The sequence below is a fragment of the Elephas maximus genome, chromosome 12, assembly GCF_024166365.1.
Source record: "Elephas maximus indicus isolate mEleMax1 chromosome 12, mEleMax1 primary haplotype, whole genome shotgun sequence".
Lineage (NCBI taxonomy): Eukaryota > Metazoa > Chordata > Mammalia > Proboscidea > Elephantidae > Elephas > Elephas maximus.
The window spans coordinates 93,633,943-93,661,583 of NC_064830.1; the positions used below are offsets into that span (position 1 = coordinate 93,633,943).

General features: G+C 41.9%; 1 protein-coding gene across 11 annotated transcripts in view; it reads left to right on the top strand.

The window, feature by feature from the left end:
* Positions 1-27,641, top strand: part of CUX1 (cut like homeobox 1) — a 457,171-nt gene that overhangs the window by 259,416 nt on the left and 170,114 nt on the right. For all 11 annotated transcript variants that reach the window (XM_049903554.1, XM_049903560.1, XM_049903557.1 and 8 more), the window contains exons 5-8: positions 16,230-16,367; positions 20,390-20,513; positions 25,135-25,211; positions 26,820-26,886. In XM_049903554.1, the coding sequence (XP_049759511.1) occupies positions 16,230-16,367; positions 20,390-20,513; positions 25,135-25,211; positions 26,820-26,886 (406 nt within the window). The remainder of the gene's footprint in view (positions 1-16,229; positions 16,368-20,389; positions 20,514-25,134; positions 25,212-26,819; positions 26,887-27,641) is intronic.

Here is a 27,641-nt window from a genome sequence, read left to right on the forward strand (position 1 = left end):
GCGGAGTTACACGCTCTCTGGTATCTATAATACAGTATTCATTTCCATCATGCATGTAGATCTGTTTTATAAAACTAAGTAGGAGAAACATTCAATATCCATACCGAAAAGCTCCTTACCATCGAGTTGATTCCAACTTATAGGGACCCTATCGTACATTCAAATAAACACATAACCCTTTTTAAAACATTCCAGTTTCATCTTCTCTTCTCCACACCTTGACTATCTTCCCATTCATGTGCATATGACCTTGGGCTTCTGCTGAGTGGAACCAGAAGACCCTGGCCCCCTGTCAGTCATCTAGTTTGACTGGCCTGGCTTTTGCCCCAAGTCATTCCAGATGTGGCTTTTCTCCCCTCACCTGCAGCATAACATCTCTTACTTGCCTTTCAGCCATTACAGATAACAGCAACCAAAGCAACTGTCTAATAATCAGAAGTTTCACTGCCATGCCCCTTCATTCTTTCTCTTACAAAGTTCTGTGCTTCCGTGAGCCTGTATCCATTGCAGTGAATCCCACTCCTGACACCAGCTGTAAAAATGGCATGGTTGCAGCATCCTCTAACTTCCTTGGCTTACTTCACAAGAGGGAGGAGAGAATCACTGTCACATCAGCCCAAAGCTGATTCCTGTGAAGTAGAGATCAAACATACTTCCATGCTCCAAACAGTTATTAATTCTGATGCCAGCCACCTCTCCCAAGGCGCTCTCTACTTCTCTGCTGGATTCAATAATTCATTGCAGGGGCCACACAGAACTCAAAGACCATACTCACAGTTACGGGGTTTATTGGGGAAGTAACAGGTTACATTTCAAGAACAGAAAAAACTCAAGATACAGTTCTTTGATCAGGACAGTCTCTTCTCAGCCGTGCTCACAAGGAGGTCTCTCTCTGGCTCTACGCTCCTTGGACCAGCCTCTGCCTTGCTCAGGGAAGTGTAACAAAGCTCTTCAGCTCTGCCAGTAAATATCCAGGGGTGCCGCACTCTGCCAGGAAGCCTGCTGCCCAAAGGCTCTTAGCTGTCTTGCTCCGTGACTCAACAAGTGTCGTTCTGCCAACAAGTGCCCAGAAGCACCCCACTCTGCCAAGAAGCCTCCTGTCCAAAAGCTGTCAGCTCTCTCGTTCCATGGGGCAGCACAGCCACTGTTACCACTTTTCCTGCATGGACCAGGAGGCCTACTGTGCCATCTTGAACTGGTCTCCTGGTTCTGCTGCCACCATTTCTCTGCTGCTGCTTCTCACCATCTCACTCCGTCTCCAGTGATACAGCTCTCTCTCTCTCTGCCTGTCTCTGTCTGTCTCCAGGATCTAGGAGTTTCTTATTACAAGGACCTTGGGTCCAAAGGGCATGCTCTGCTCCTGTCTCTTTTTGGTGGTAGTGAGGTCCCCTCTGCTCTGGTATTGGCTCTCTTTTAAGCCTAGTGGGATGGCAAAACTGACCAATCCCCTCGTTAGGGTTCTATACACCTTATTTGTATGCCCCCCCACAGATGTTCCATGTGCCATAAATTTGCATTATTAGCAAGCTGTCCAATCCCTTTGGTGAGCCACAAGCACCTCGTTTGCATCGTCCCACCCAGTCATTTAGTGGGATTTACAAGACCATAATGAGAATGGCTATTTAAAAGCAATCCCTCACACTGCAGTCAGTAAGTCCTATTGACTCTGCCTCCAAAACACATCCTAAATCCAACCACATCTTATCGATTCAGGCACCACCGCCCTAATCCAAGCCACAATATCTCATCTAACTAGGCCTCCACCATCACTCAGCCTACTGGAGTCCCTTCTATGCATAGCATCCAGACAGGTCTGTAAATCAGTGGTTTCCAAACTCCTTTTGCTCATGTACTCCCAACAGTAGAAAAATTTGAATTTGTACCTCGAATATATTCTTGTTTCTTTGTTTATAGGTACTATACATGTGTAATTACAATAGAGTATGAAACATTATAAATCACATACTAAAAATGGAATTAAAAGAATGAGATGAAGAGTACCCACCCCAGTGCCATTGAGTCAGTTCCGACTCATGTTCTTGCTGTCATTAGGTGCCGTCAAGTCGGTTCCGACTCATAGCGACCCTATGCACAACAGAACGAAACACTGCCCGGTCCTGCGCCATCCTTACAATCGTTGTTACGATTGAGCTCATTGTTGCAGCCACTGTGTCAATCCACCTCATTGAGAGTCTTCCTCTTTTCCGCTGACCCTGTACTCTGCCAAGCACGATGTCCTTCTCCAGGGACTGATCCCCTCCTGACAACATGTCCAAAGTATGTAAGACGCAGTCTCGCCATCCTTGCCTCTAAGGAGCATTCTGGTTGTACTTCTTCTAAGACAGATTTGTTTGTTCTTTTGGCAGTCCATGGTATATTCAATATTCTTCGCCAACACCACAATTGAAAGGCGTCAACTCTTCTTTGGTCTTCCTTATTCATTGTCCAGCTTTCACGTGCATATGATGCTATCGAAAATACCATGGCTTGGGTCAGGCACACCTTAGTCTTCAGGCTGACATCTTTGCTCTTCCACACTGTGAAGAGGTCCTTTGCAGCAGATTTGCCCAATGCAGTGTGTCTTTTGATTTCTTGACTGCTGCTTCCATGGCTGTTGATTGTGGATCCAAGTAAAATGAAATCCTTGACAACTTCAGTCTTTTCTCCGTTTATCATGATGTTGCTCATTGGTCCAGTTGTGAGGATTTTTGTTTTCTTTATGTTGAAGTGTAATACATACTGAAGGCTGTGGTCTTTAATCAAGTCCTCTTCACTTTCAGCAAGCAAGGTTGTGTCATCTGCATAATGCAGGTTGTTAATGAGTCTTCCTCCAATCCTGATGCCCCGTTCTTCTTCATATAGCCCAGCTTCTCGGATTATTTGTTCAGCATACAGATTGAATAGGTATGGTGAAAGAATACAACCCTTACGCACACCTTTCCTGACTTTAAACCAATCAGTATCCCCTTGTTCTGTCCAAACAACTGCCTGTTGATCTATGTAAAGGGTTCCTCATGAGCACAATTAAGTGTTCTGGAATTCCCATTCTTCTCAGTGTTATCCATGATTTGTTATGATCCACACAGTCAAATGCCTTTGCATAATCAGTAAAACACAGGTAAACATCCTTCTGGTATTCTCTGCTTTCAGCCAGGATCCATCTGACATCAGCAATGATATCCCTGGTTCCACGTCCTCTTCTGAAACCAGCCTGAATTTCTGGCAGTTCCCTGTCTAAATACTGCTGCAGGCATTTTTGAATGCTCTTCAGCAGAATTTTGCTTGCATGTGATATTAATGATATTGTTCTGTAATTTCCACGTTCGGTTGGATCACCCTACTTGGGAATAGGCATAAATATGGATCTCTTCCAATCAGTTGGCCAGGAAGCTGTCTTTCATATTTCTTGACATAGACGAGCGAGCACCTCCAGCCCTGCATCTGTTTGTTGAAACATCTCAATTGATATTCCATCAATTCCTGGAGCCTTGTTTTTTGCCAATGCCTTCAGAGCAGCTTGGACTTCTTCCTTCAGTGCCATCGGTTCCTGATCATATGCTACCTCTTGAAGTGGTTGAATATCGACTAATTGTTTTTGGTATAATGACTCTGTGTATTCCTTCCATTTTCTTTTGATGCTTCCTGCGTCATTTAATATTTTCCCCATGGAATCCTTCCCTATTGCAACTCGACGCTTGAATTTTTTCTTCAGTTCTTTCAGCTTGAGAAACACCGAGCGTGTTCTTCCTTTTTGGCTTTCCATCTCCAGCTCTTTGCACTTGTCATTATAATACTTTACTTTGTCTTCTCGAGAGGCCCTTTGAAATCTTCTGTTCAGTTCTTTTACTTCATGAATTCTTCCTTTTGCTTTAGCTGCTCGACACTCAAGAGCAAGTTTCAGAGTCTCCTCTGACATCCATCTTGGTCTCTTTTCTTTCTTTCCTGTCTTTTCAGTGACCTCTTGCTTTCTTCATGGATGATGTCCTTGATGTCATTCCACAACTCGTCTGGTCTGTGGTCACTAGTGTTCAATGTGTCAAATCTATTCTTGAGATGGTCTCTAAATTCAGGTGGGGTATACTCAAGGTCATATTTTGGCTCTCGTGGACTTGCTCTGATATTCTTCAGTTTCAGCTTGAACTTGCATAAGAGCAGTTGATGGTCTGTTCCACAGCCGGCCCCTGGCCTTGTTCTGACTGATGATATCGAGCTTTTCCATCATCTCTTTCCACAGATGTAGTCAATTTGATTTCTGTGTGTTCCATCTGGCGAGGTCCATGTGTATAGTTACCGTTTATGTTGGTGAAAGAAGGTATTTGCAATGAAGAAGTCGTTGGTCTTGCAAAATTCTATCATTCGATCTCTGGCATTGTTTCTATCACCAAGGCCATATTTTCCAACTACTGATCCTTCTTTGTTTCCAACTTTCTCATTCCAATTGCCAGTAATTATCAATGCATCTTGATTGCATGTTCGATCAATTTCAGACTGCCACAGCTGATAAAAATCTTCTAATTCTTCATCTTTGGCCCTAGTGATCGGTGCATAAATTTGAATAATAGTCATATTAACTGGTCTTCCTTGTAGGCATATGGATATTATCCTGTCACTGACAGTGTTGTACTTCAGGATAGATCTTGAAATGTTCTTTTTGGCAATGAATGCAACAGCGTTCCTCTTCGAGTTGTCATTCCCAGCATAGTAAACTGTATGATTGTTCAATTCAAAATGGCCAATACCAGTCCATTTCAGCTCACTAATGCCTAGGATATCGATGTTTATGTGTTACATTTCATTTTTGACGATTTCCAATTTTCCTAGATTCATATTTCATACATTCCAGGTTCCAATTATTAATGGATGTTTGCAGCTGTTTCTTCTCATTTTGAGTCGTGCCACATCAGCAAATGAAGGTCCCGAAAGCTTTACTCCATCCCCGTCATTAAGGTCGACTCCACTTTGAGGAGGCAGCTCTTCCCCAGTCATCTTTTGAGTGCCTTCCAACCTGGGGGGCTCATTTTCCAGCACTATATCAGACAGTGTTACACCGCTATTCATAAGGTTTTCACTGGCTAATGCTTTTCAGAAGAAGACTGGCGGGTCCTTCTTCTTAGTCTGTCTTAGTCTGGAAGCTCATCCTGTTCTCCATGGATTACGCTGCTGGTATCTGAATACCGGTGGAGTAGCTTCCAGCATCACAGCAACACACAAGCCCCCACAGTACGACAAACTGACAGACACGTGGGGGATAACAACTCTATATGACAGAGTAGAACTGCCCCATAGAGTTTCCAAGGAGCCCCTGGCGGATTCAAACTGCCGACCCTTTGGTTAGCAGCTGTAGCACTTAACCACTACTCCACCAGGGCTTCCAAGATGAAGAGTTAGGGACCTTAATTTTTTATTAGCAGTACAGGGAACTTTTTGTTGTCATTAACAATAATATTTATAAATCAACTTTATTGAGCTATATTTACATACAATAAAATGCACCCATTTTAACTGTACAGTTTGATCGTGTGAGCACCCTCACAATGAAGACATAGAACATTTTTATCGCCTTAAAAGTTCCCTTACTATCCCAAACCCCAGCAAGGACCAGTCTATTATTGTTCTCTGCTACTACAGGATTGATTTGTTATTTCTAGAGTTTTATATTAATGTAATCATTTAGTACGTACTCTTATGCTTCTAGCTTCTTTGACTCAGCGTAGTGTTTTGGAATTCATCCATATTGCTGCTGGTATCAGTAGTCCTTTTGATTGCTGTATGGTAGGTAATAACATACTTAAGCCATTTACCTGTCAATGGACATTTGAATTTTTTCCGGTTTGGGGCTATTAGGAATAAACCTGTTGTTGTTGTTAGGTAGGGTGCAGTTGGTTCCGACTCATAGCGACCCTGTGTACAACAGAACAGAACACTGCCCAGTCCCGTGCCATCCTTACAATCATTGTTATGCTTGAGCCCATTCTTTGCAGCCGCCGTGTCAATCCATCTTGTCAAGGGTCTTCCTTTTTTTCGCTGACCGTCTACTTTACCAAGCATGATATCATTTTCCAGGGACTGGTCCCTCCTGATAATACATCCAAAGTACATTAGACGAAGTCTCATCAACCTTGCTTCCAAGCAGCATTCTGGCTGTATTTCTTCCAAGACAGACTTGTTCATTCTTCTGGCGGTACGTGTTGTATTCAGTATTCTTCGCTAACACCAAAATTCAAAGGCATCATTTCTTTGATCTTCCTTTATTCCTACAGTAGGAATAAACCTACTTGTAAACATTTATGTACAGTTTGTTGTATAGACAAATGTTTTCATATCCGTTAGATAAGTAGCTAAAACTGGAATTATTGGATTATAGGGTAGGTGCATGTTTAGTTTTACAAGAAGTTGTCAAACTGTTTTTCAAACATAAGAAGAGTTTTTAGTTGCCCCGTGTCCTCTCCATCATTTGGTATTGTCGGTCTTTGTAATTTTAGACATTCTAGTGAGTACGTAAGGTATATCATTATGGTTTTAATTTACATTTTCCTGAGGGCTAATAATGTTGAACTTTTTCATGTGCTTAAATTGGTCATCATATATCTTAATTTGAAAAGTGTCTGTTTAAATCTTTTGCCTGTTTTTTAACGGGTTGTTTATCTTACTATTGACTTGTCAATTCTTTATATATTCTGGATACAAGTCCTTTGTGAAATATTTTCATTGTGAATATTTTTTCCTAGTTTATTGTCATTTCATTTGAAGAAAAGAAGTTTATTTTTGTAAAGAACAGTTTGTAATTTTTTTTCTTCTTTTAGATCTTGCTTTTTATGTTCTGAGAAATCACTGGTCATAACTTTTTTCTCCTATTTTATTTTTTTTTAGGGAAGTTGTGTAGTTTTATCTTTTTCCTTTCCACCTATGATGCATTTTGAGTTAATTTTTATGTCTGAAATGAGGTAAGAGTCAAGGTTCACGTTTTTCCATACGGATATCTAGGAGTTTCAGCACCAGTTCTTGAAAAGACTATCCTTTTTGCACCTTTGCCAAAAATTAATTTGCAGTATATGTATGGGTCTTTTTTTAGACTCTGTATTTTATTTCATTGATCATATGCCTATTCTTGCACCATTACCATCCTGTCTTGAATATTATATAGCTTTATAATCAGTCTTGAAATCAGGTCATGTAAATCTTTTATCTTTGGTCTTCTCTTTCAAAATTCTTTTGGCTAGTTGAGGTTCTACATAAATTTTATATTCAGCTTGTCAGCTTTTAAAAACAAGCTTGCCAGAATTTTGATTAGAATTCCACTGAATCTAGAGATTAAGAAGAATTGATAATTTAATAGTATTGAGACTTCCAATCCAAACATGGTATATTTAGGCCTTCTTTAATTTCTTTTAACGATATTCTATAGATTTCAGTATATAGGCCTGTACATATTTTGTTTATCCCTAAGTGAATCATGTTTTCAATGTCATAATAAATGATACTCTCTTTTTAATTTCATTTTCCAACGGTTTGTTACTTTTATATAAAAATGCCACTGATTTTTATGTAATAATATTATATTCTGTGACCTTGCTCGACTTATTTATTAGCTCTAGAAATTTTTTTGTAGACTCTCCTAGGATATTCTGTCTTGAATGTTCCATGTACCCTTTATTCTGTGGTTGTTGGGTGGCATGTTCTATAAATGTCAGTTAGGTCAGGTTGGTTGATCTCATTCAAGTTTTCTATATCCATATTGATTTTCAATCTGTATGCGTTACATATTTTTTTCTTGTTCTGTTTGCCCTGCCTAGGACCTTCAGTACAATGTGGACTAGAAGTAGAGTGGATATCCTTGCTTTGTGCTCAATCTTAGGAAAAAGCATTCAGTCTTTCACCATTAAATACGATGTTAACTGTAGGCTTTTTGTAGATGTCCTTCATGAGATCGAGGAAATGTCCCTCTGTTCCCAGTTTGCTGAGAGTTTTTGTCATGAATGGATGTTGAATTTTGTCAGATGTTTTTTCTGCACTTATGGAGATGATCATATTTTCTCCTTTATTGTCTTAAAAAAAAAAACCAGTGCCGTCGAGTTGAATGATGATTTATTGTCTTAGTGTGGTAAAATTATTTGATTTTCTAATGTTAAACCATTCTGGCATTCCTAGGATAAATCTCACTTGGTCTTGGTTTTTTGTTTTTTCTTTTTTTAATTTGTTGGATTCAATTTGCTAATATTTTATCAAGGATTTTTGTATTTATGTCTATGAGGAATGTGAGCTGTAGCTTTGTCGTTGGTGTTTCCTCCTAATGTCTGTATCGGGTTTTGGTATCAAGGTAGTACTGGTTTCATAAAGTATATTATATTGGAAAGTATTCCCTCTTCCCCTATGTACTGGAAGAGTTTGTGTAAGATTGCTATTAGTTCTTTTTTTAAAGAACTTTTCTAATTTACCCATGAAACCATCTGGGCCTGGGATTTTCTTTGTTGCAAAGTTTTTAATTACAAGTTTTTTTCTTTAACAGATATAGGGCTGTTCAGATACTGTATTTTTTTTTCTTGGGTCAATTTTGGTAGTTTGGCAATTTTTTAAGGAATCGACTGCTTTTTGTCTAAATTATCAAATATATTTGCATAATGTTCAAAATATTCCCATATTTTAAATATCTGTAGGTTGTATAGTGATGTCCCTTCCGTCATTCCTGATCCTGGAAATTTGTGAATTCTTTTTTTTTTTTTCCCGCAATCAGTCTGGCTAGAGGTTTACCAATTTTAATGATTTTTTTTTTTTTTTCAGAACCAGCTTCTGGTGTCATCGGTTTTTCTCTTTATTTCCTGTTTTCCGTTTCATTGATTTCTGCTTTTGTCTTTTATTATTTGCTAATTTTCATTACTTTGGGTTTAATTTGCTATACTTTTTCTAGTTTCTTAAGGTAGATGATTAGGTCATTGATTAGATCAGAGAACATGTTCTGTATTCTTTCCATTGTTTTAAATTTAAGTTTTATGGCATAAATGAGTAGTCCGTGTACACTTGAAGAGAATGTGTCCTCTGTAGTGGTTGAATGGTGCATTCTGTAAATCTCAATTAGATCAAGTTGGTTGATAGTGTTGTTAAGTCTTTTTTATCCCTACTGACTCTATGTCTTCTTGTGCTATTAATTACTGAGAAAGGAGTTTTGAAGTCTCTCTAACTATCATTGTGGATTTTCCTTTTTGTCCTTTCAGTTCTGTCAGTTTTTGACTCATAATTTGAAACTTTGTTTTTGATTTCGTTTAACCATCCTGCACGTTAAAAATGCTTATAGCTTCTTGATGAATTTATTCTTCTATCTTTATGAAATGATTTTCTTTATCCCTGGTGATATTCCTTGTCCTAAAATTTCATTTATCTGATATTAACATAGGGACTCCAGCTTTCTCTTGACTTGTGTTTCTGCAGTACACCCACTCCTCACTTATGGACATTGTTAGGTTGCAGGACCGGGTCTTTATGCAAAAACCGTGTTATGTGAAAATGGAGGATTTTTTTTTTTTTTCTGTTTTCAGGACATCCATTTGTCTAATTTTTTTTTGTTTAGAAAATATGATCACAGAAGTAATAACAGCTAAGATTTACTGATACGCTCATCACTGGTACAAGTCCAGTTATGGATTATTCCTCTGCAGAGAAGGAGGCTTGAAAGAGACAAAGCTGGATAAAGCCAGGCTGTGTGACTGGAAGGCCCACACCTTCCCCCTGTGCTGGGTCAGAGCTTCCCTAGTAGAGCCACTTCCAGGGCTCCACTACCACTCCTGCAAGCCCTTGTTCACAATCCTTATCCTAGAGCTTGCTCTTCCCTCTGTGCCTGGCAAATCACCAAGCCTCGGAGCTTCCTGCAGAGGTCCCTGGGAGCCTGGCCGTACACCTGGCTCCAGCAAGGTAGAAGCTTCAGGCCCATTTTGGCTTACTTTGGGGATGTCGTCACACTTGCATGCATATCTTCCAAACACCCTTTCCATGTTTCTTTCTTTCCTTCCTTCCCACCTCTCGGCAATTTTGAACTGCAGGGCCTCAGGCCTCCTGGAACAGGCTCCTGCTGGCTCAGTGCTGTCTGACTGCCTGATGGCTGAGGGAAGGAGCGGGGAACAAGGCCTCCCAGAGACCGTCCTTGAGGGAGGGGAGGCTTCACAGCCCATAACCACCTGCCTGCCACCTCATTGATGAGCAAAATAATCAGATAGTTGATTTTTTGCTGTTCTTGTAAATGCAAAATGAGATGAGATGAAGTGAGATGGTCGATAAGTGTGTATCTTTTCCTATTAACCTATGTCTGTCTTTTTATTTAAGTTGCATTTCTAAACAGCATATACTTGTGCCTTGCTGTTGATCTAGCCTGACATTGACTTTTAATTTATATTTACATTTAATGTATTTACAATAAAGTTGAGTTTAAGTCTCTCAGTTCACTATTTGTTTTCAATTTGTCTTACTAATTTTTTTGTTGTATATTTTCTGCTTTCTGTTCTTTAATCGGTATCCTGGTGGCACAGTGGTTAAGCTTTCATCTGGTAACCAAAAAGGTCAGCAGTTCAAATCCACCAGCTCCTCCTTGGAAAACCCTATGGGGCAGTTCCATTCTGTCCTATAGGGTCCCTATGAGTCGGAATCGACTCTACGGCGGCAAAGTTGGGTTTTGGTTATTCATTAATTGGGTATTTTTTTATGATTCTATTTTATCTCCCTAATTATCTTTATAAGTCTTTATTTTCTTGGTGGTTGCTATAGGGTTTACCATAAGTATTTTTAACTTAGCACAGTCTACCTTAAAATACTATCATACCACTTTGCATGTAACGTAAGAACTTTATAACACACTATTTTTTCCCTTCTGTTTTTTGCATGTTGTTATACATTTTACTTCTACATATAACCCTACACCACATTGTTACTGCTTTTGCTTTAAGCAGTCTATTAGTTTTTAAAGAAATTAAAAATGAGAAAAAATAAGTATTCCATTTTTACCCACATATTTACCATTTCCAGTGTTGTTTATTCCTTCATGTAGATCCAGATTTCTATTGGTATTGGTTTCTTTCAATCTGTAGAATTTCCTTTCACGTCTGTTATAGTGTAGGTATGCTGGCAATGAATTCTGTCAACCTTTGTTCATTGGAGAAAGAAAAAATGACTCTCTTGGCCATCATTTTTTTGAAGAATATTTTTATGGGGTATAAAATTATACATTGGTAGTTTTTCTTTTGTTTTTCTGTCTTAGAACTGATTCTGTTTCTGACAGGAGGTCTGTAGTCATCTTTCTTCCCCTGTGTGTAATGAGTTTTCTTTTCCCTGACTTCTAAGATTTTTTTTTTTTAATTCTTGTTTTCAAAGCAATTAGATTATGATCCGCCTTAGTTTGGTATTCCTTGTGTTTATCCTGCTTGGAGTTTATTAAGCTTCTTAGATTTTTGGCTTTATAGTTTCTCCAAACATGGGAGTTTTTTTAGCCACTACGCCTTCAAATACTCCCACCCCTTTTCTGGGGTGCATTTTTTTTTTTTTTTATGTTAGACTGCTTGATATTGTTTTACAAGTTAACTAAGGTTTTCGTCACTTTTTGTTTTTCTTTTTAGTCTTTTCGCGTCTGTTCACACAGTTTGTATGACTGCGTCTTCGAGTTTACTGATCTTTTTTTTCTTCTGCGGTGTCTAATCTGCTGTTAAGCCAACCTACTGAGTTTTTTTTGTTTGTTTGTTTGTTTGTTTTTTTTCATTTTAGATGTTGTATTTTCAGTTTCGGATTTCAGCTTGATTGTCTCTTATATATTCTGTTTCCTTACTATGTTTATGTTTTTCTATAAATTTTCAAGCATGCTTATAACAGCTGTTTTGGTCTGTGTCTGCTGATTTCAATATCTCTTTTCATCTCTGGATCTGTTTTTGTTAACTGTTTTTTTCCCCTGATCCTGAGTCATATTTTTCTGTTTCTTTGTCTAGTAATTTCTTATTGCACGTTGGACATTGAGAATGTTAAGTGTCTGGATTTTGTTGTCTTTCTTAAGAGCATTGAAGTTTGTTTTGATAGACAATTAAGTTGCTTGCAGATCAGCTCAATCATTCTGAGGCTTGCTTTTAAGCGTTCTTGTATGAATCTAGGATAAACCTTTACTTTAGGACTAATTTAGTTCTCTCCTCCGATGTGGCCCTTCCATTGTCTCTACTAAAGGCTCCAACTGGTTGTCATTCATTTTCCCAACCCTCTGAGAGCTCTGCGAATTACTCAGCTCAAACCTCCCTGGTCTAAGGGAGCCCAGCCTTACAGAGTTTCATCCGATGCGTATGCACCTTAGCTTTTGCGACAGACTCCAAATTATCCCTCTGCAGACATTTTGGCTCTGTCTCTGTATAGCTCCCTCCTTTCCAGTGCTCTGCCCTGCAAATTCCTTTTGCCTCAGCCTCTTAAACTCTGAACTCTATTTTTTATACCCAGCAAAACTGTTGTGCTCTGCTTGGGTTCCTTGTTCCCTGTGCTGCGGTCCAGAAACTTCCTTCTCATAAAAAACCAAGGTGACCATAGGGCTCACCTACGTCTGTTTATTTTTTAAGAGATCTCCTCAAGTGCCCCCTCCCCCCTCCCCAAAAAGAAAAGAAAAATCTACTTTTTCTAGTTTCTCTATTTGGGAATAGTTGTCCTCTCATCTGATCTTCAGTGTGGCCTTTCCTTGCTTTGCCTTTGTTATTTGTGTGTAGTTTATGTCTGCTGTGAGGCTGGTCTCTGCTGCCTCTGCTGAGTGTCCATCCCAGGGCCTTACCCAGAACAGATACATGTTTAGGTAATACTTGTTAAATTAGTACTTGAAAAGACAGTATAATTTAGTTGATGGCTAGTTCAGGAAGCAGACATCTTAATTAGAATTTTACGTACTGTTTCCATGGCCAACTTCTTACCTCCTTCTGTCCCTGTGTGAGATGCCTGACACACTGCAGAGCACCCTCCCCAGGCTCTGAGTGTGATGGCTAGGATTAATAAGATAATGTTACATGTACTTAGAAAAGGTACGGAATAATATAGGTGATGGTATTGTTGCTGTTTGTTATAATTATGTTCTTTGAGTCCTGTGTTGCACAATGAGCTGTATAAACCTCAAAGAGCTTAGGAATTAAGTATTAGATGATTGTAAAGCACTTTGCAAGTTTGTCATACTGGGTGGATGGAACTGGCAATAAAGCATGCTGGGTTGGAGTAGGCCGGGAAGACAGGGGTTACAGGGTTTCGTGTGTTCGTGTTTTACATATGGGTGTGTTCTCTTGCCTCCCCCAGACAATTCCCTAATTGAACTGCTGAGATCCAAGGCTTGTGACGTTCAGAATAAGACCTAACAATGCTTGTGTGGGGTTTAAATGGCATTGGAAATCATTAACAAGACAAAAAGCTATGATTTCCCTAGATTAACATGCAGGTTGGGGTTTGGCATGCTGAAATTCATTGTTTTGGTCTCTAGCCCAAACATGCTAGAGTCATTATACTGTCATGTGGTAATTAGCTGTTCCTTTAATACAAGTAATAAAAATTAAGCCTAAGAGGTACTTTAGAAATGCCTTTTACATATCCCAAAACAATATTCAAATGCTGTAGGCATTTAGTCATTCAACTGTACCGTAGTAAAGTTTGAAGTTTAATACATAGAGATGTTGGAACATTCAGTTCATTCTTTATTCTGTGACCAGTTTTGCTACTTAGGCATTAACCTTTAATAGTGTTAAATTAAATATAAATGCCATAATGAATAATTATGAGATTGCCAGAATTTTCATTTACAATATAATGCTTTGTGAGGACTGAAAATTTGTCTAAAGGTCTAGTTGCTATTCACTTGATAATGTGCATGTTATTTTTATGCTGACTGAATTCTTTGGTGATTCCAACGAGGGAAGCTATTATTTATTCGAACAGACATAGTGGGTCCTGGCCTTCTAAAAGGAATGGACTGGAAAAATTGTTGACAGAAATTCTAGAGATGGAGGACAGTATACTATCTTAGTTCTTTAAAAACATAATTTGTACTGGCAACTGTACTGGAAAGCCTACATGAGCAAGTATTAATAGAATTTTATACAAGTGCAGCAATTCTCACCCTTGCCTCTCCTTCCCTGACCTCTGCATCAAGTTCAGGTTATAGCTCTATACGAAGGGGCCAAGGGTGTACTGTTATTTCCTTCAAGTCATTTGCCCAGCACGAGGCCTGGCAGGGGTGGAAGGAAGGAGAAGATTCCCTGGGAAAATACTGAAATTAAAAAAAAAAAATCATACCTGATATGTTCTGAGGAATTCGGGTTTTAGTGTCCTTTCTCCTCCTTCCTACAAGGAACTGTCTCCCCAAATAGTCTTTAAAATCAAATTTAACACCCGTATTCTCATGCTGATTAAAATAATAATGAAAAGCCACGAGTGAGAACGTGGAGCAGTCATAAACTGTATACACAGGCTAAATGCACAGCAGCCAGGGATTTTGCATGATGGACAATGTTGGTGTTGAACCCTGGCACACAGAGTCTGCTGACATTGTGCTGGACATATCCCAGGGCTGCCTTTTGTAAACTCTGAAAAGACATTGGCATCTTGAAGAGCTCCTGGCTCATGGTTAGCACGCTGGCTGAGGCATGGCTAGACCCAGCCCTCCTCTTCGGGAACCAAGGGTGGTCTGAAAAATTAATGGCTCTGGTATTTGGAAATTAAGTGAGCGCTTGAATATATACCCTTGTTGATCCACTGTGCTTGGTGTTTAGCATTCTTCAAGAGGAGACTAAATCTTTGCAGCCATTCCACAAGTGATGCTGGCGCCCATACCAGAAATATATTCAATAATCTTTTCTGAGTTCTGCGGGCTTGGGCATTCTTCTACTCCGATGGAGCCTGAGAATTCCAGAGGAAGTTCTCCACTGGTGCCTAGCAGGTGGATGATAATTGCCTTTTAGGTAGCAGAAGAAAAAATAAAGATGGAGTAGATGGCAGAAGAAAATTTAATGTCACTCCATTTTGTGCAGGATTAATGGTAAATGGAGAAGACTAGGTATTTGTACCTCTAAGTACAGTAAATTCCGTGGCTACGATCTCTAAGTTCAGGTTAAAACCCAGCTTTCTACGAATGAATCTGCTGGTAGATCTCACAGTGAACTGGCCAGAAGACTTCACATTACTGGGCCAGGTGCTGTCCTGCCCATGTGGTCCACTCTTTGTATTATAATCACCAGTGCAGTGGCCTGAGACAGGCCACAGTGCATGCTGGGTCACCAGCAGCTGGGCTTCTGGAGAAAAGCAGACCCCAGGGCTCTCCAGTCTTTAAATCCCCCCTGACTCTTCCTGCTGAACATCCTTCATTAGTAAAGGAGGCTTGTGATGAAAAGGCATCGTGTTCCTAAACAGGATAGGATAGACCAGGTAGGGTTAAAAAAAAGTAGCTTCTTGTTAAAACCCAAGGGTTCGTTTCCTCCATTCCACTAGATAGTATTCCTTGATTTAAAGATTGGTCTTTGGAAGCTAGCAGACTTGGATTTACGCGCTCTGTGCCTGCTCACTAGCTGAGTAATCTTGGGAAAGTCACATAGCTTCTCTTAGCTTTAGCCTCCACCCTGTAAAATGAATGTCATACCCGTCTCACGTCACTTTCCCGGAATTGTGGTGAGGCTCAAAGGAGAAGATATCCATGAAATAATCTGTGACCCGTGAGACACTTTCAGGGTTATTTCAGGTGCTGTCTGCACCTTCATGGAAATCATTGGAAACTTTAAGCCTGTGCACACCTTCTCACGGACTCCCCATCCTCCAAGGGCAGCTCCAGATATGTTCCTCCTTCTCTTGCCCCCACCAGATGTATTCCTTTTCTTAGCAGATCAAAGAATGAGAAGTCATTAGAGAGTTACACCACACCAGAGCGGTGTGCAAATACCAGTGAGTTCCCACAGTCTTTCCCATCCTGTCTGAATGCTTTGAGGACACCAGGGTGGCTCTGCGTGCTGAGTCCTTGCTGCTGTCTGTGTACACATCCTGTACAGAGCAGCAGAGAAGTGTCCCCGCTCCAGCTGGGGGCTTCCGGGGCTCTGCCATGTGAGGCCCCAACTTCGGGAGCCTGGCCTCCTGGCTTCCCCATCCTGGCATGCGGTGGCAGCCTCGGGGAAGCTTTCAGGCCCCAGAAGACCTAGCTGTCTGTGCCTGTGAGTGTGGCACCTTTTTGTGCAGAGCGGACTGACGTTTCTTCTCGTGTTGTGCAGATCCAGTGCCAGCCCTGGACCTCGGACAGCAGCTCCAGCTCAAAGTCCAGCGCATGCATGATATTGAAACGGAGAACCAGAAACTTAGGGAAACTCTGGAAGAATACAACAAGGAATTTGCTGAAGTGAAAAATCAAGGTTGGTGGAAAAGGCATTCTTTGCTATTCCTTTTTTTTTTTTTTTTTTTTTTAAACTATCTTCCCCATGCTGTTGGGACTAGCTCTAATTGTAACAGATGTCATAAAGCCAGGTGGGGCAAGAATCGTACCAGTCGTTAAAGAGAGATAATGGTAATGCCCTGCTATTTAGAAGTAAAACTTTTCCTCAGCACAGTAACTACATATGATTTTATTGCCCTCTGACGGGAGTGGTCAGGATTCTTTCCAAATTCTCTCTGTATCATCATGTGATAGGATCTGCCTTTTAAAATGCACTGCCTTTGGGTGACACCTGTCAGAGAGTCAGCTTAGGATCAAAGGGTCACATACAGTAAGTCACTTAATCACTGCTGCCAATACATTAAAGCTTTGGACACAGACTGAGAGCTTCGTGCTTACGCGCTACAAGTTCCTCATCAGAATCGCCGTTTCATTACTGATTTAATAAAAGAAAACAGCCTCGTGGTGCAGTTGCCCATCCATCAGCAAGGCAGACAGAGCAAAGGTTGCCTGGCTTTTCCTGTCAGGGAAGAAAAAAGAAACTCTTCTATACCTAGAAATCAAATGTATTCAGAATCAGGGAGGCTGACAACTTCCTTGTCTTGAAGAAAACTTGCAAGCCACCTGACAAGCAGCTGTGAGCTTTTCAGCCAACTCCCTGTAAAAAGTTGACCTCTTTGTTTGTGTTTGGGGGTGTGGGTGAGGAAGGAGGTAGAAAGAGGAGGCAAACTATTTGGCTGCCTTCCCCCTCCAAGGGGCCTTTTACTTAATATGCTGCTCATGGATTGATAAGGAGTTAACCAATGAGATTTTGAAAAGCCTCTTTTGGCTTTGAGAAAATGAGGGACAGGCTTGGGAGAAGGACGCATTTTCCATGGAAAGGATCCAGGAAGAGACTGCAGTGAGTCCCAGGGCCCGTGCTGTGGGGTGACACCCCCAGAGCCCCTTCCTCGGGGTCTTCAGGCTGTGGGGCAGCACCACCAAGACCCCTTCCTCAGAGTCTCCAGGCTGTGGGGCAGCACCTCCAGGACTCTTCCGCAGTGTCTCCAGGCTGTGGGGCAGTACCCCGAGGACGCTTCCTCAGGGTCTCCAGGCTGTGGGGCAGCACCCCCAGGACCTTGCCTCAGAGTCTCCAGGCTCTGGGGCAGTACCCTGAGGACCCTTCCTCAGAGTCTCTGGGCTGTGGTGCAGCACCCTCAAGACCCTTAGAGTTTCTGGGCTGTGGGGCAGCACCCCCAGGACCTCTGCCTTGGGGCCTCTGGGATGTGGGCCAGCATCCCCAGGACCCTTCCTTAGGGTCAGAAGAGCCTCCTTGCTGAAGTTGGGGACATGGGGATGACAGGAAACTGGGAGAGCCGGAGTCAGCTCTGACCCCACCTCCATCTGGTTCATAGAGAGCAGCTGTGCCTTGGGACCAGAAGGGACTGCTTGGCCCTCCTAGAAGTGTTGGACTTACCAAGCTGGGGTCGGTCTGAGAGAAGGGACTGCTTCCCCCAGTGGGAACTGTTTCTCATCACAACTGCCCGAGCTTTCCGGCAACAGGCTGGTGAAAGCACACACTTGCCTCCGGGGGAGCTCTCCCCAGAAGGGCTGTACTTTTTTGATTGCTGGCTTCTACTTTTGACAGACCCACTCTTTGTTTTCTGTTTAGTTTGATCTTGCTTTGTTGGGTGGATGGCGTTGGTGGGGCCCAGTGGCCTGGGTGCTATTTTCTGTCCCTGTGGAGAGGAGCACTGTCTGGCAAGGAGCCAGAACTGAGCTGTGGGATGTTCTCCTCCCTGAAGGCCTCATCCTATGGGTGTTTTAAAATGAGATGTGTCGTCCAAGACTTCTTAAGAACAAAGGCCGACGGCTCTGCTTCGAGTCCCTTATTGCTTCTACTTAGCTGTGTGACCTTGGGCAAGTTATCTCACTTCATTAAAAGCCTCATTTTCTTAGGGCATGATTCTCATAGTTACCGCAGCTGCAGGCAGGGGCCAGTCTGTGCTTCTGACAGGCCAAGCAAGACCTGGCAGGTGACGTTGTCGCTTGAGCTTGGAGCCTCCTTGTCATGAGCCCTGTCAGGGCCTCACCCTGGTCGTCCGGGTTTGGCTTGTTCGGTCATTTGTGCCTCAGTCATGTCCTGAGCACCTGCTTGTGTGGGGTGCTGGGAACACAAAGAAGCTCAGTCTTTGCCTTCTCAGAGACAGATGCCTAAGCAGCAGGTATGTTCCCCAGGAGCTGGGATCAGAGTACTGCTGCTGCAGATGGACCAGTGTGCAGACCACTGGCGTGGGGTGTGTGTAAGTGGACCCCCAGCATGGGGGGTGTGTAAGAGGCCCCTGGCGTAGGGTGTGTATAAGAGGATCCCTGATGTGGGGTGTATGTAAGAGGGCCCCCAGCATAGGGTGTGTATAAGAGGACCCCTGGCATGGAGTGTATGTGTAAGAGGACCATTGGCATGGGGTGTGTGTATAAGAGAACCCCCAGTGTGGGGTATGTGTAAGAGGACCCCTGGCATAGGATGTATATAAGAGGGCCCCTGGCATGGGGTGTGTGTATAAGAGAACCCCCAGGGTGGGATGTGTGTAAGAGGACCCCCAGCGTAGGGTGTGTATAAGAGGACTCCTGGCGTGGGGTGTGTGTATAAGAGAACCCCCAGTGTGGGGTCTGTGTGAGAGGACCCGCAGCATAGGGTATATATAAGAGGGCCCCCACTGTGGGGTGCTTGTAAGAGAACCCCCGGCATGCAGTATGTGTATAAGAGGACCACCAGCGTTGGGTGTGCGTAAGAGGAACCCTGGCGTGGGGTGTGTGTAAGAGGATCCCGGGCATGGGCTGTACGTAAGGACCATCAACATGGGGTGTGTAAGAAGACCAACGACGTGGGTTGTGTGTAAGAGGACCACCAGTGTGGGGTGTAAGAGGACCCCCAGTGCAGGCTGTGTGTAGGAGGACCATTGGCATGGGGTGTGTGTAGGAGGACCACTGGCGTGGGGTGTGTGTAGGAGGATCCCTGGCGTGGGGTGTGTATAGGAAGGAAGCAGGCCTGCTCTAGGACCAGCCCACAGATCTGAGTTCTGACCCTCCTCTGTTCGGCTGCATCTGCTTTGGCAGTCCTGTTTTGCGTTATTGAAGCAAAGGCTGTAAACATGCATTTGGTAGTAGTGGTGGTGCCGTAACTGAGAGATATCTGGCTCTGGGCTTTGCAGGGACAACCCGGCTTCCTAACGGGCCCTTTTCCAGGAGCAGCTAAGCCTCAGGGCTGGTTCACTGCACGGTGCTGCCCCTGCCCTGGCTTTCATGCCCCATGCCACAGGGCACTTGCGGCGCATTCTGCAATCATTTGGAGCATCTTGCCGGATGTGGTTCTCCCCCAGGCACTGCACTCCTTGCCCTGCACACGCTACCCAAGTCTGCCAATACCTGCCCTGGGTGGAGGGTGCTCTCAGCACCCAAGCTCCAGCTGGCATCTGAGGAAATACACATGTTGTCCACTCTGCATGTTGTGTTTTTCGTCACCTGCAAAGCAGTAGAGCTGCAGGCCCATGGCCAGGGAAGCCTCTAGACTTAACCGGCTAAAACCACTTCTTCTGAAATGTACATACCATTGTGACCTGTTTTTTTCTGTAAGAAAGTACTTAAACCCAACTAAAACTTTATTAATCTTCCCTCAGTAGGGGACTCATTTAAGACTCATCAATAAGATGATATTATATTTTACTATTGATTTTTTTCCTTCTTTTTTTTTTTTTTAAAGTTGTGTTAGAGAAACCATAGCTCTTCTTCCCAGCAAAATCCATTGATCCTTCTCAACCTAAACGTTTAAAGTTCAATTTAACATTTAGGGAGTAAAAGGTCTCCGAAGGGACTTGTAACCATTGATTTTGTGTCAGAGTTGAAGAGCTAAAGTTTAAAACATACCAATCCTACTGGGTTACGGAAGCCGTGTATACATAGCCACATGGAATCGTACTGCTCTCATTGTAGGTGTTTTTCTCCCCTCTCTTTTCCTGTCCACAGAGGTTACGATAAAAGCACTTAAAGAGAAAATCCGAGAATATGAACAGACTCTGAAGAACCAAGCCGAGACTATAGCTCTCGAAAAGGAGCAAAAGTTACAAAATGACTTTGCAGAAAAGGAGAGGTGAGCCTGTGGTCTGGTGTGCACGTCCTGGCGTAATGTTCTTCTCCCTCTAAACATCACATTGCAAGGGAACTTCTTAAATGTATCTGTGGAATAAACCCAGGCTGTAAGCAAAAATCCTAGGGGCTCTAAGCAAAATTTGGCTTGAGGAGAAAAAAAAAACCCAGTTGCCATGGAGTCGATTCCAATTCATGGTGACCCCGTGTGTGTCAGAGTAGAGCTGTGCGCCACAGGGTCCAATGGATGATTTTTTGGAAGTAAATAACCAGGCCTTTGTTCCAAGGCACCACTGGGTAGACTTGAACTTCCGACCACCCAGGGACTCCCTAAAAAATAAAAATGTCCCTTTATTCTTAACTTGTGGGATTCTCTCGAGTGCAAATCTGTCTTACCCATTGGTGGATGAGGTCAGCGTGTGTGTCAGGACCTCGTAGTTTGGAGGTAGAACACAAGGCATTTATAAATGACCCCGCATTTGTACCTGAGATGAGATAATAGAAATGATCTCAGCTGGGTGTCCTCTGGGGAGAAGCCCCAGGGTACATACTGAACACCTTCTTCTGCCTTCTTTAGTCAATGTTGATATTTGTATTTTAATAAATAGTTCAGAGAACATCACACACAGGTGTGTATGTAAAATTTGGAAGGTTTTTTTGTTTGTTTTTTGTTTTTATTTTTTGCCTCTGTTCCTTACCACACCACGCTTCATGCATCAAGGAATTGATGCCTGTAAAATATGTTGATGTCCCGCCCACACTGATGTGAGTCCTAGATTTCTAATGGTTTACTTTACCCAAAATGTTTTCCACAGATAATGAGCAGTTTTGCAGTACTGTGACAATGTAGTAAAAGTTAAATTTCTTTTAGAAACTGTAAGTTTTTAAAATTGTGTAAGTCATATTTTTTATTAATTCTTGGTTAAATTAAGATTTAAAAATTTAAGGCTGCCTTGGAGAAATGCATGTATCCATGTAAAAGGAGGCATTCAGTTGTGGTTAGAAAGAAGGGGCCAGGTTTGCCCATGTCATAGGGTTTGTTTTGCTGTTTTCCGCGGACTTCGTATGTGGCTGCTTGGAATTCTACAAGGCAGACTCCATAAAGATCTCAGGTATTAGTGAGCCTCCCTGGAGCACTACTAAGTGACTTCATTAACAAAAGAAAAGAATAAAAATGCCAGCTACCACTTACCAAGTGCCTGTTCTGCATCAGAATTTGCCAGGTCCTCTGTGAACATTAGCCCACTGAATCCCCATGACAGGCCTGCAGAATGGACCATTTTACAAACGGAGAAACTGGAACACAGACTAGGTACCTGCCCAACCTCTCACAGCTAGCCAGTGCCAGAGGTGGGACCAAGTGACTCCAGACCAGAGCCCAGCCTGCCACTGCAGCCCTTGCCTCTGGTTGTACAGGCACAGACATGACCTCCTGAGGTTTGCTCTGCAGGACCACGCCCCTGTCTGCACACAGGCCAGGAGGTGAATAGGGCAGAGCCTCCAGTGGGGAGGGGAGGGAGCACCAGGAGTCAGGGCTCAGAAAGATGGGCAGACGCTTTGACCCAGGAGATGTGGAATCCATCCTACGTAAACGCTTCCTAGGGAACCACTGTGTGCCTGAAGAGATTTTTCGCGATGCTATTGATAATGGGGGAAAATGCAAGCTATCCAAATGCCCAATCAGTGAGAAGTGGGTAAGTAAAAGGCTGGCTCTTCCCTAACTGAAACATTATGCAGCCATTAAAATAACCGTTCCTATAGAGTTTGCAATAACATGAGAAATATATACAACATAATATTAAGTGAAAAATGCATAAGTCAAAATTAAATCCAGTATAATGAGACCTGTTTAGAGTAAACTCATGCAGTGCAGAAGTCTGGACATAAACTCACAAGAATTTAATATATTATTAAGTTAACTCCTCAAATCAGGTAAAAGGATTGATTAATATTTTAAAAATATGAATAATTCACGATTTTGGGGGGAGGGAGCAGTAAAGACTAGGTTTTTACCTCATTGTGCCAAAAATTGAGACGGATTTCAGATTTAAATATTAATAATTACATACATACTGGAAGAAATTTGGGCAAATATTTTAGAGTGAGGAAATCTAAGCATTAAAAAAAAAGTTACATAAATAAAATTGAAAAACAGAGTACCATAAACAAATTTTCAAAAGCATCAAAAACTAGGAAGAAATATTTATAACACATCTGGTAAAGGGCTAATTTTCATAGTATACAAAGAACTCTTACAAATTAATAAGAGATAAACAACTCTACCAAAAAAATGGGTATAAAAAGGAGATAAGCACAAAGAGAGATAACTCAGCTTCACCCAGCAGTCAAATTAAGTTTAGGAGCCTGTTGCACCAGTGGTTTGTGGTCAGTTTGTGGTTGTTGGCAGTTCTACCCCACCGAGTGCTCCACAGAAGAAAGGCCTGGCAAACTGCTTCCATAAAGATCATGGCCAAGAAAACCCTGTGAAGCAATTCTACTCTGTAATACATGGGGTTGCCATGAGTTGGGAGGCTAACTTCACAGCAAGGAACAATACAACAACAAAAATTAAGTTTGATTTTATTCAGTATTGTTAAGAGTGTAGGAAAACAGATGCATACATACGATTAGTAGGAATTTTAATTGGTGAGGTTTTTGTAGAGAATTTTCACAGTATCTGTCAAAACAGAAAAAATAAACCACACACATACCTTTTGACCATTGTAATTGCTCCGTTAGAATTTTATCCAGGAGATTCAGTCTCAAAATTATGTAATAATACCTACATAATGATCATTGCACAATTTTTAATAGGTAGAAACTATAAACAATTGATGTCCATTTATGGAGGCCTAGTTAAATTAATAATAAGGATAAGGAAGAAGTATGTATGCTGAAGTAGAAATTTTTCAAAATATGGAGATAAGTGAAAAAACAAGCTGCAGAGTAATGTGTGGATTGTGAACCCATTTGTATTAAAAGAAAGGAATAGGTAGGTAAGTAGGTGGGTGGGTGGGTGGAGGGAGGGAGGGAGGGAGGGATACTGTCAAGTCAGCTTCTTCCCATGGTAACCTTACATACAGTAAACAAGAATGTTGCCTGGTCCCATGTCATCCTCACTGTCAGCAACATTTTGAATCCATTGTGGTGGTGATTGTGCCAAGTCACCTCACCAGGCATTTCCCACACCCTTGTTTTGGCCCCCTGTTTCACCAAAGCAACGCCCTCCTGATGACGTACCCAAAGCAAGCAAGTCAGGTGATGTTCTGCTGTGGTCCTGAAGGGTTTAATGGCTCATTTTCCGAAGTGCATCGCCAGACCTTTCTCCCTATTCTTTTTTACTCTGGAAGCTCCACTAAAACCTGTCCACTATGGATGACCCTGCTGGTGTTTGCAATACTGGTGGCATAGCTTCCAGTATCACAGCAACATGCAAGCCACCACAGTACAGCAAGCTGACAGGTGGGTGGGGATAGTGACTTTATATTACACTATAGTATATTACATATTGCACTGTATTTATATATGTAAGCAAAAGTTTTTAGAAGGGTATAAAAGAACTATATCTGATGAGAAGAAATGGAGCCAAGAAAGGGAAAGGACATTTTGCCTCCTATGCTCTTATGATACTTAATTTTTGAAAACTCAGACCGTATAGTTTTATATTTGAAATACATGAAAGCATTAGAAATGTTTTTCTATGTTGTTGTTGTTAGTTGCTGTCCAGTCTATTCCGACTCACGGCAGCCCGGGTTTTTCTATACCAAAAAAAAACCAAACCCGTTGCCGTCAAGTCAATTCCGACTCATAGTGACCCTATAGGACAAAGTAGAACTGCCCCATAGGATTTCCAAAGAGCAGCTGGTGGATTCGAACTGCTGACCTTTTTGGTTATCCACCAAGCTCTTAGCTGCTGTGCCACCAGAGCTCCATGTTTTTCTATAGGTGAGGAATATCTGGATGATTTTTTTTTAAATAACTGTGTAATTTCTACTTTTCTGTATTCTCAGGTTTGTTATTATGAGAGCATTTATGCTATATTCATATGATGTAAAAAATAATAAACTTATTTTTAGAGATTTTCTGCAGATTAGGAGCAAAGGAATGCTGTTTACTGACCAGGGAATTCATGTAGAGATCATGGGAATGTAATTTAAAACACTTAGCATTTCCCCCTTAGGTATTGCGGTGGCATTTGCATTCCATTATAACAGAGATGGAACAGCTGTCACATCTACTTGGTACATCCTTTATTCCACCAAATTCCTTCATTGTGTCAGCAAGATGTAAATGCATCATTCTTCTTGGGCTAACTTCAGAAAACAATGAGTGCATGATGATGATTTTTTTTCTCTTTTAAATATCTGGCATTTCAAGAATGAGTTACATTTAGGATAACCTTCTACACAAATTGTCACACGTCAAGGCCTACAGGATGTGTGCTCCGCATTATGTAAGATATGGTTACCAAGCCGGGGTGTTAAAGATTAGTAAGACGCTTCATAATACACGCGGCATTCCAGGTGAGACCTGTTGGCAGCTGTGTGTTGTTACCATAGCTGGTCACTGTACATTTCTGTTGGTAAACAAGATGACCAGTCTGACTTCATTCCCTTCCTTTTCAGAAAGCTGCAGGAGACACAGATGTCTACCACCTCAAAGCTGGAGGAAGCGGAACACAAGGTTCAGACTCTGCAAACAGGTCTGATGTTCTTCATTCTAGTCAAGTTGATGAAGGGAAGGCTGGAGGGAGAGAGTCTGGTCAATCTCTTCCTCCCTTCGGATTCTCATTGGTACCCGTTGTCCTGCTGGGGATGAGCTGGCAGGAGCTGCTGAGCCCACGCTCCAGACTTCCTGAGAGCCCCAGGAGCTTCTTTGCCTTTACTTCATTAGTCACCAGCATTCAGTTGTTCATGTTGAGGTGGGAGGATGTGAAATCCATTTTCACTCTTTCCACTCGCCACCATTCATTTTGCTCTTTTTCCAACAAGCACACCTAAATTTCCAGACTGTCAAAGACTGCCATTTCACTTAGAATGATAGTAGGACAATTATAGGAAAAAGCATACTTCTACCCTAAGCAAAGCTTAAGGACAACAGTGATAGCAGGCCTTTGAAATTTAAAGGATCCCCAAAAAGATTATGCTAAAGTTTTTACAGTTTCTTTAAACTTCTTATGGGGGCCGGGGGTAGCAGGAATGCCTACTGAAAGGAAAACCACCCTGCATATTTAATTGAAATGTAGGAAAAACATTAGAAGGCAACATAATCCAAGTTAGAACAGAGATGACAAACAATAACACAGGTGAAGAACGTGCTTCTTAGCTCAATCAAATATATGAGACCAAATGGGCAACACCTGCCCAGAAGCAAAGATGAAGAGGGCAGGAAGGGACAGGAAAACTGGATGAATGGACACTGAGAACCCAGGGTGGAAAGGGGGAGAGTGCTGACACATTGAGGGGATTGCAACCAATGTCACAAAACAATTTGTGTATAAAATTTTTGAATAAAAACTAAACACGCACACCGAAACACAGACGCACACACACAAGTGACAGAGTGGGAATAAATATCACAAATTTAACAGACAAGTGAGTAAAATCGATAAAAACAGATTAAACAACCGAATAGAAAAATGGGCAAAGGGTGTGAACAGGCTGTTGTCGAAAGAAATGCAAATGGCTGATATGCATGAAAAAATATTTAAGCTCATTAAGAATAGGAGAGATGCAAAGGAAGTCAGTGAATGATTGTTTTGCCTGTCAGACTGTCAGAATTTTTTTTCAGTTGGTATTAGCGAGGGTGTGGGAAAATAGTCACACTCATATATTGTCAATAGGAGAGGAAATTGCCTTTTGGGAGGCTAGTGGGGTTTATGGCATTTTAAATGTGTAAGCTCTCCCCCGTCAGCAGCTTCACTCCTAGGTATCCAGCAGTGCCTGGCACGTTGGTTGGCTCTACACAAGTGCTGGCTGTTATGGCTAGTGCTGTGACCTGACCCGGAGAGATTTCTGTGACACACTGCAAAGGGAGAGGAGCAAGGCTCAGGCAATACTTGTATTATCCCATTCAGGGAAAACATATATAGGCAATTAAGTATGTAACCATGTTTTTAAAAAGCATAAAATCTATACAACAAATTATTGCAAGTGGTGCTCTTTGAGGAGAAGCACGGGATGAGATGAGGCAGAAGGAAATGCACTTTTATCTTTGACTCTTTTGAGATGAAAATATATATTTTTTCTTTTTTAAATTTATTTAAACCATTAGCATTTTATAGTATTGTTTTATGTTTTCTGCCTTTCAGCCCTGGAAAAAACTCGAACAGAATTATTTGACCTGAAAACCAAATACGATGAAGAAACTACTGCAAAGTAAGTGTCTGTTTGCTTCTCCCATCAGCATGTGTTTGGTCAGGTCTCACCTGATTTTGCTAATCCATAAAAGATTTACCCTCGATTCACTCGACTTCTATTGACTTTGCAAAGTGGGGCATGCTTTAGAAAATGTTTGATCTCTGCATTGCTTCCAGGGATGCACCGTCATTTCAGATGAGATACTTACATCAGTTTAATGCCGCAAGTATTATAGCAAGCTCTAGTGCTCTTTACCAATAGTTCTGACTAAAACTTTTTTTTCCTTAATTATTGTGAGGCCTGGTCGATGCTATACCTTTCTCTAAGAGGGTTAAAAAAAAAAAAAAAAGAATCAGCCTATAAATGATGAAACACATGAGATGTTTTGTGGAGCTTTGTCTGTGCAAATCATGTCACCTTTTACCTGGACCAGAGTCCTTCATTCTCCCAGGGCCCTTCCGTAAGGCCTGTATCAGAAGAAGCACACTCCCAGGCAGGAACATTTCTGTATGCCATGCCTCACATTGCTAGCTGTGCCTGTGGGGATGCACACACGTAGGGAATGTGTGTATTTGGATAGGCAAAGTCACATGGGGCTTACTTCTACCTGGCTCCTGTCAGAAGGAAATCAGAATGATCAACTACAATATGTTTGTTGCCAGCCCACCCTCCCTGCAGTACACCCAAAAGGAGGAAATAATACTGATACAAATCAAGAAAAGATGAAGAAGCAACAGAGATGGTTCCTGGCCACAGCTTCCTCTATAAAGTCC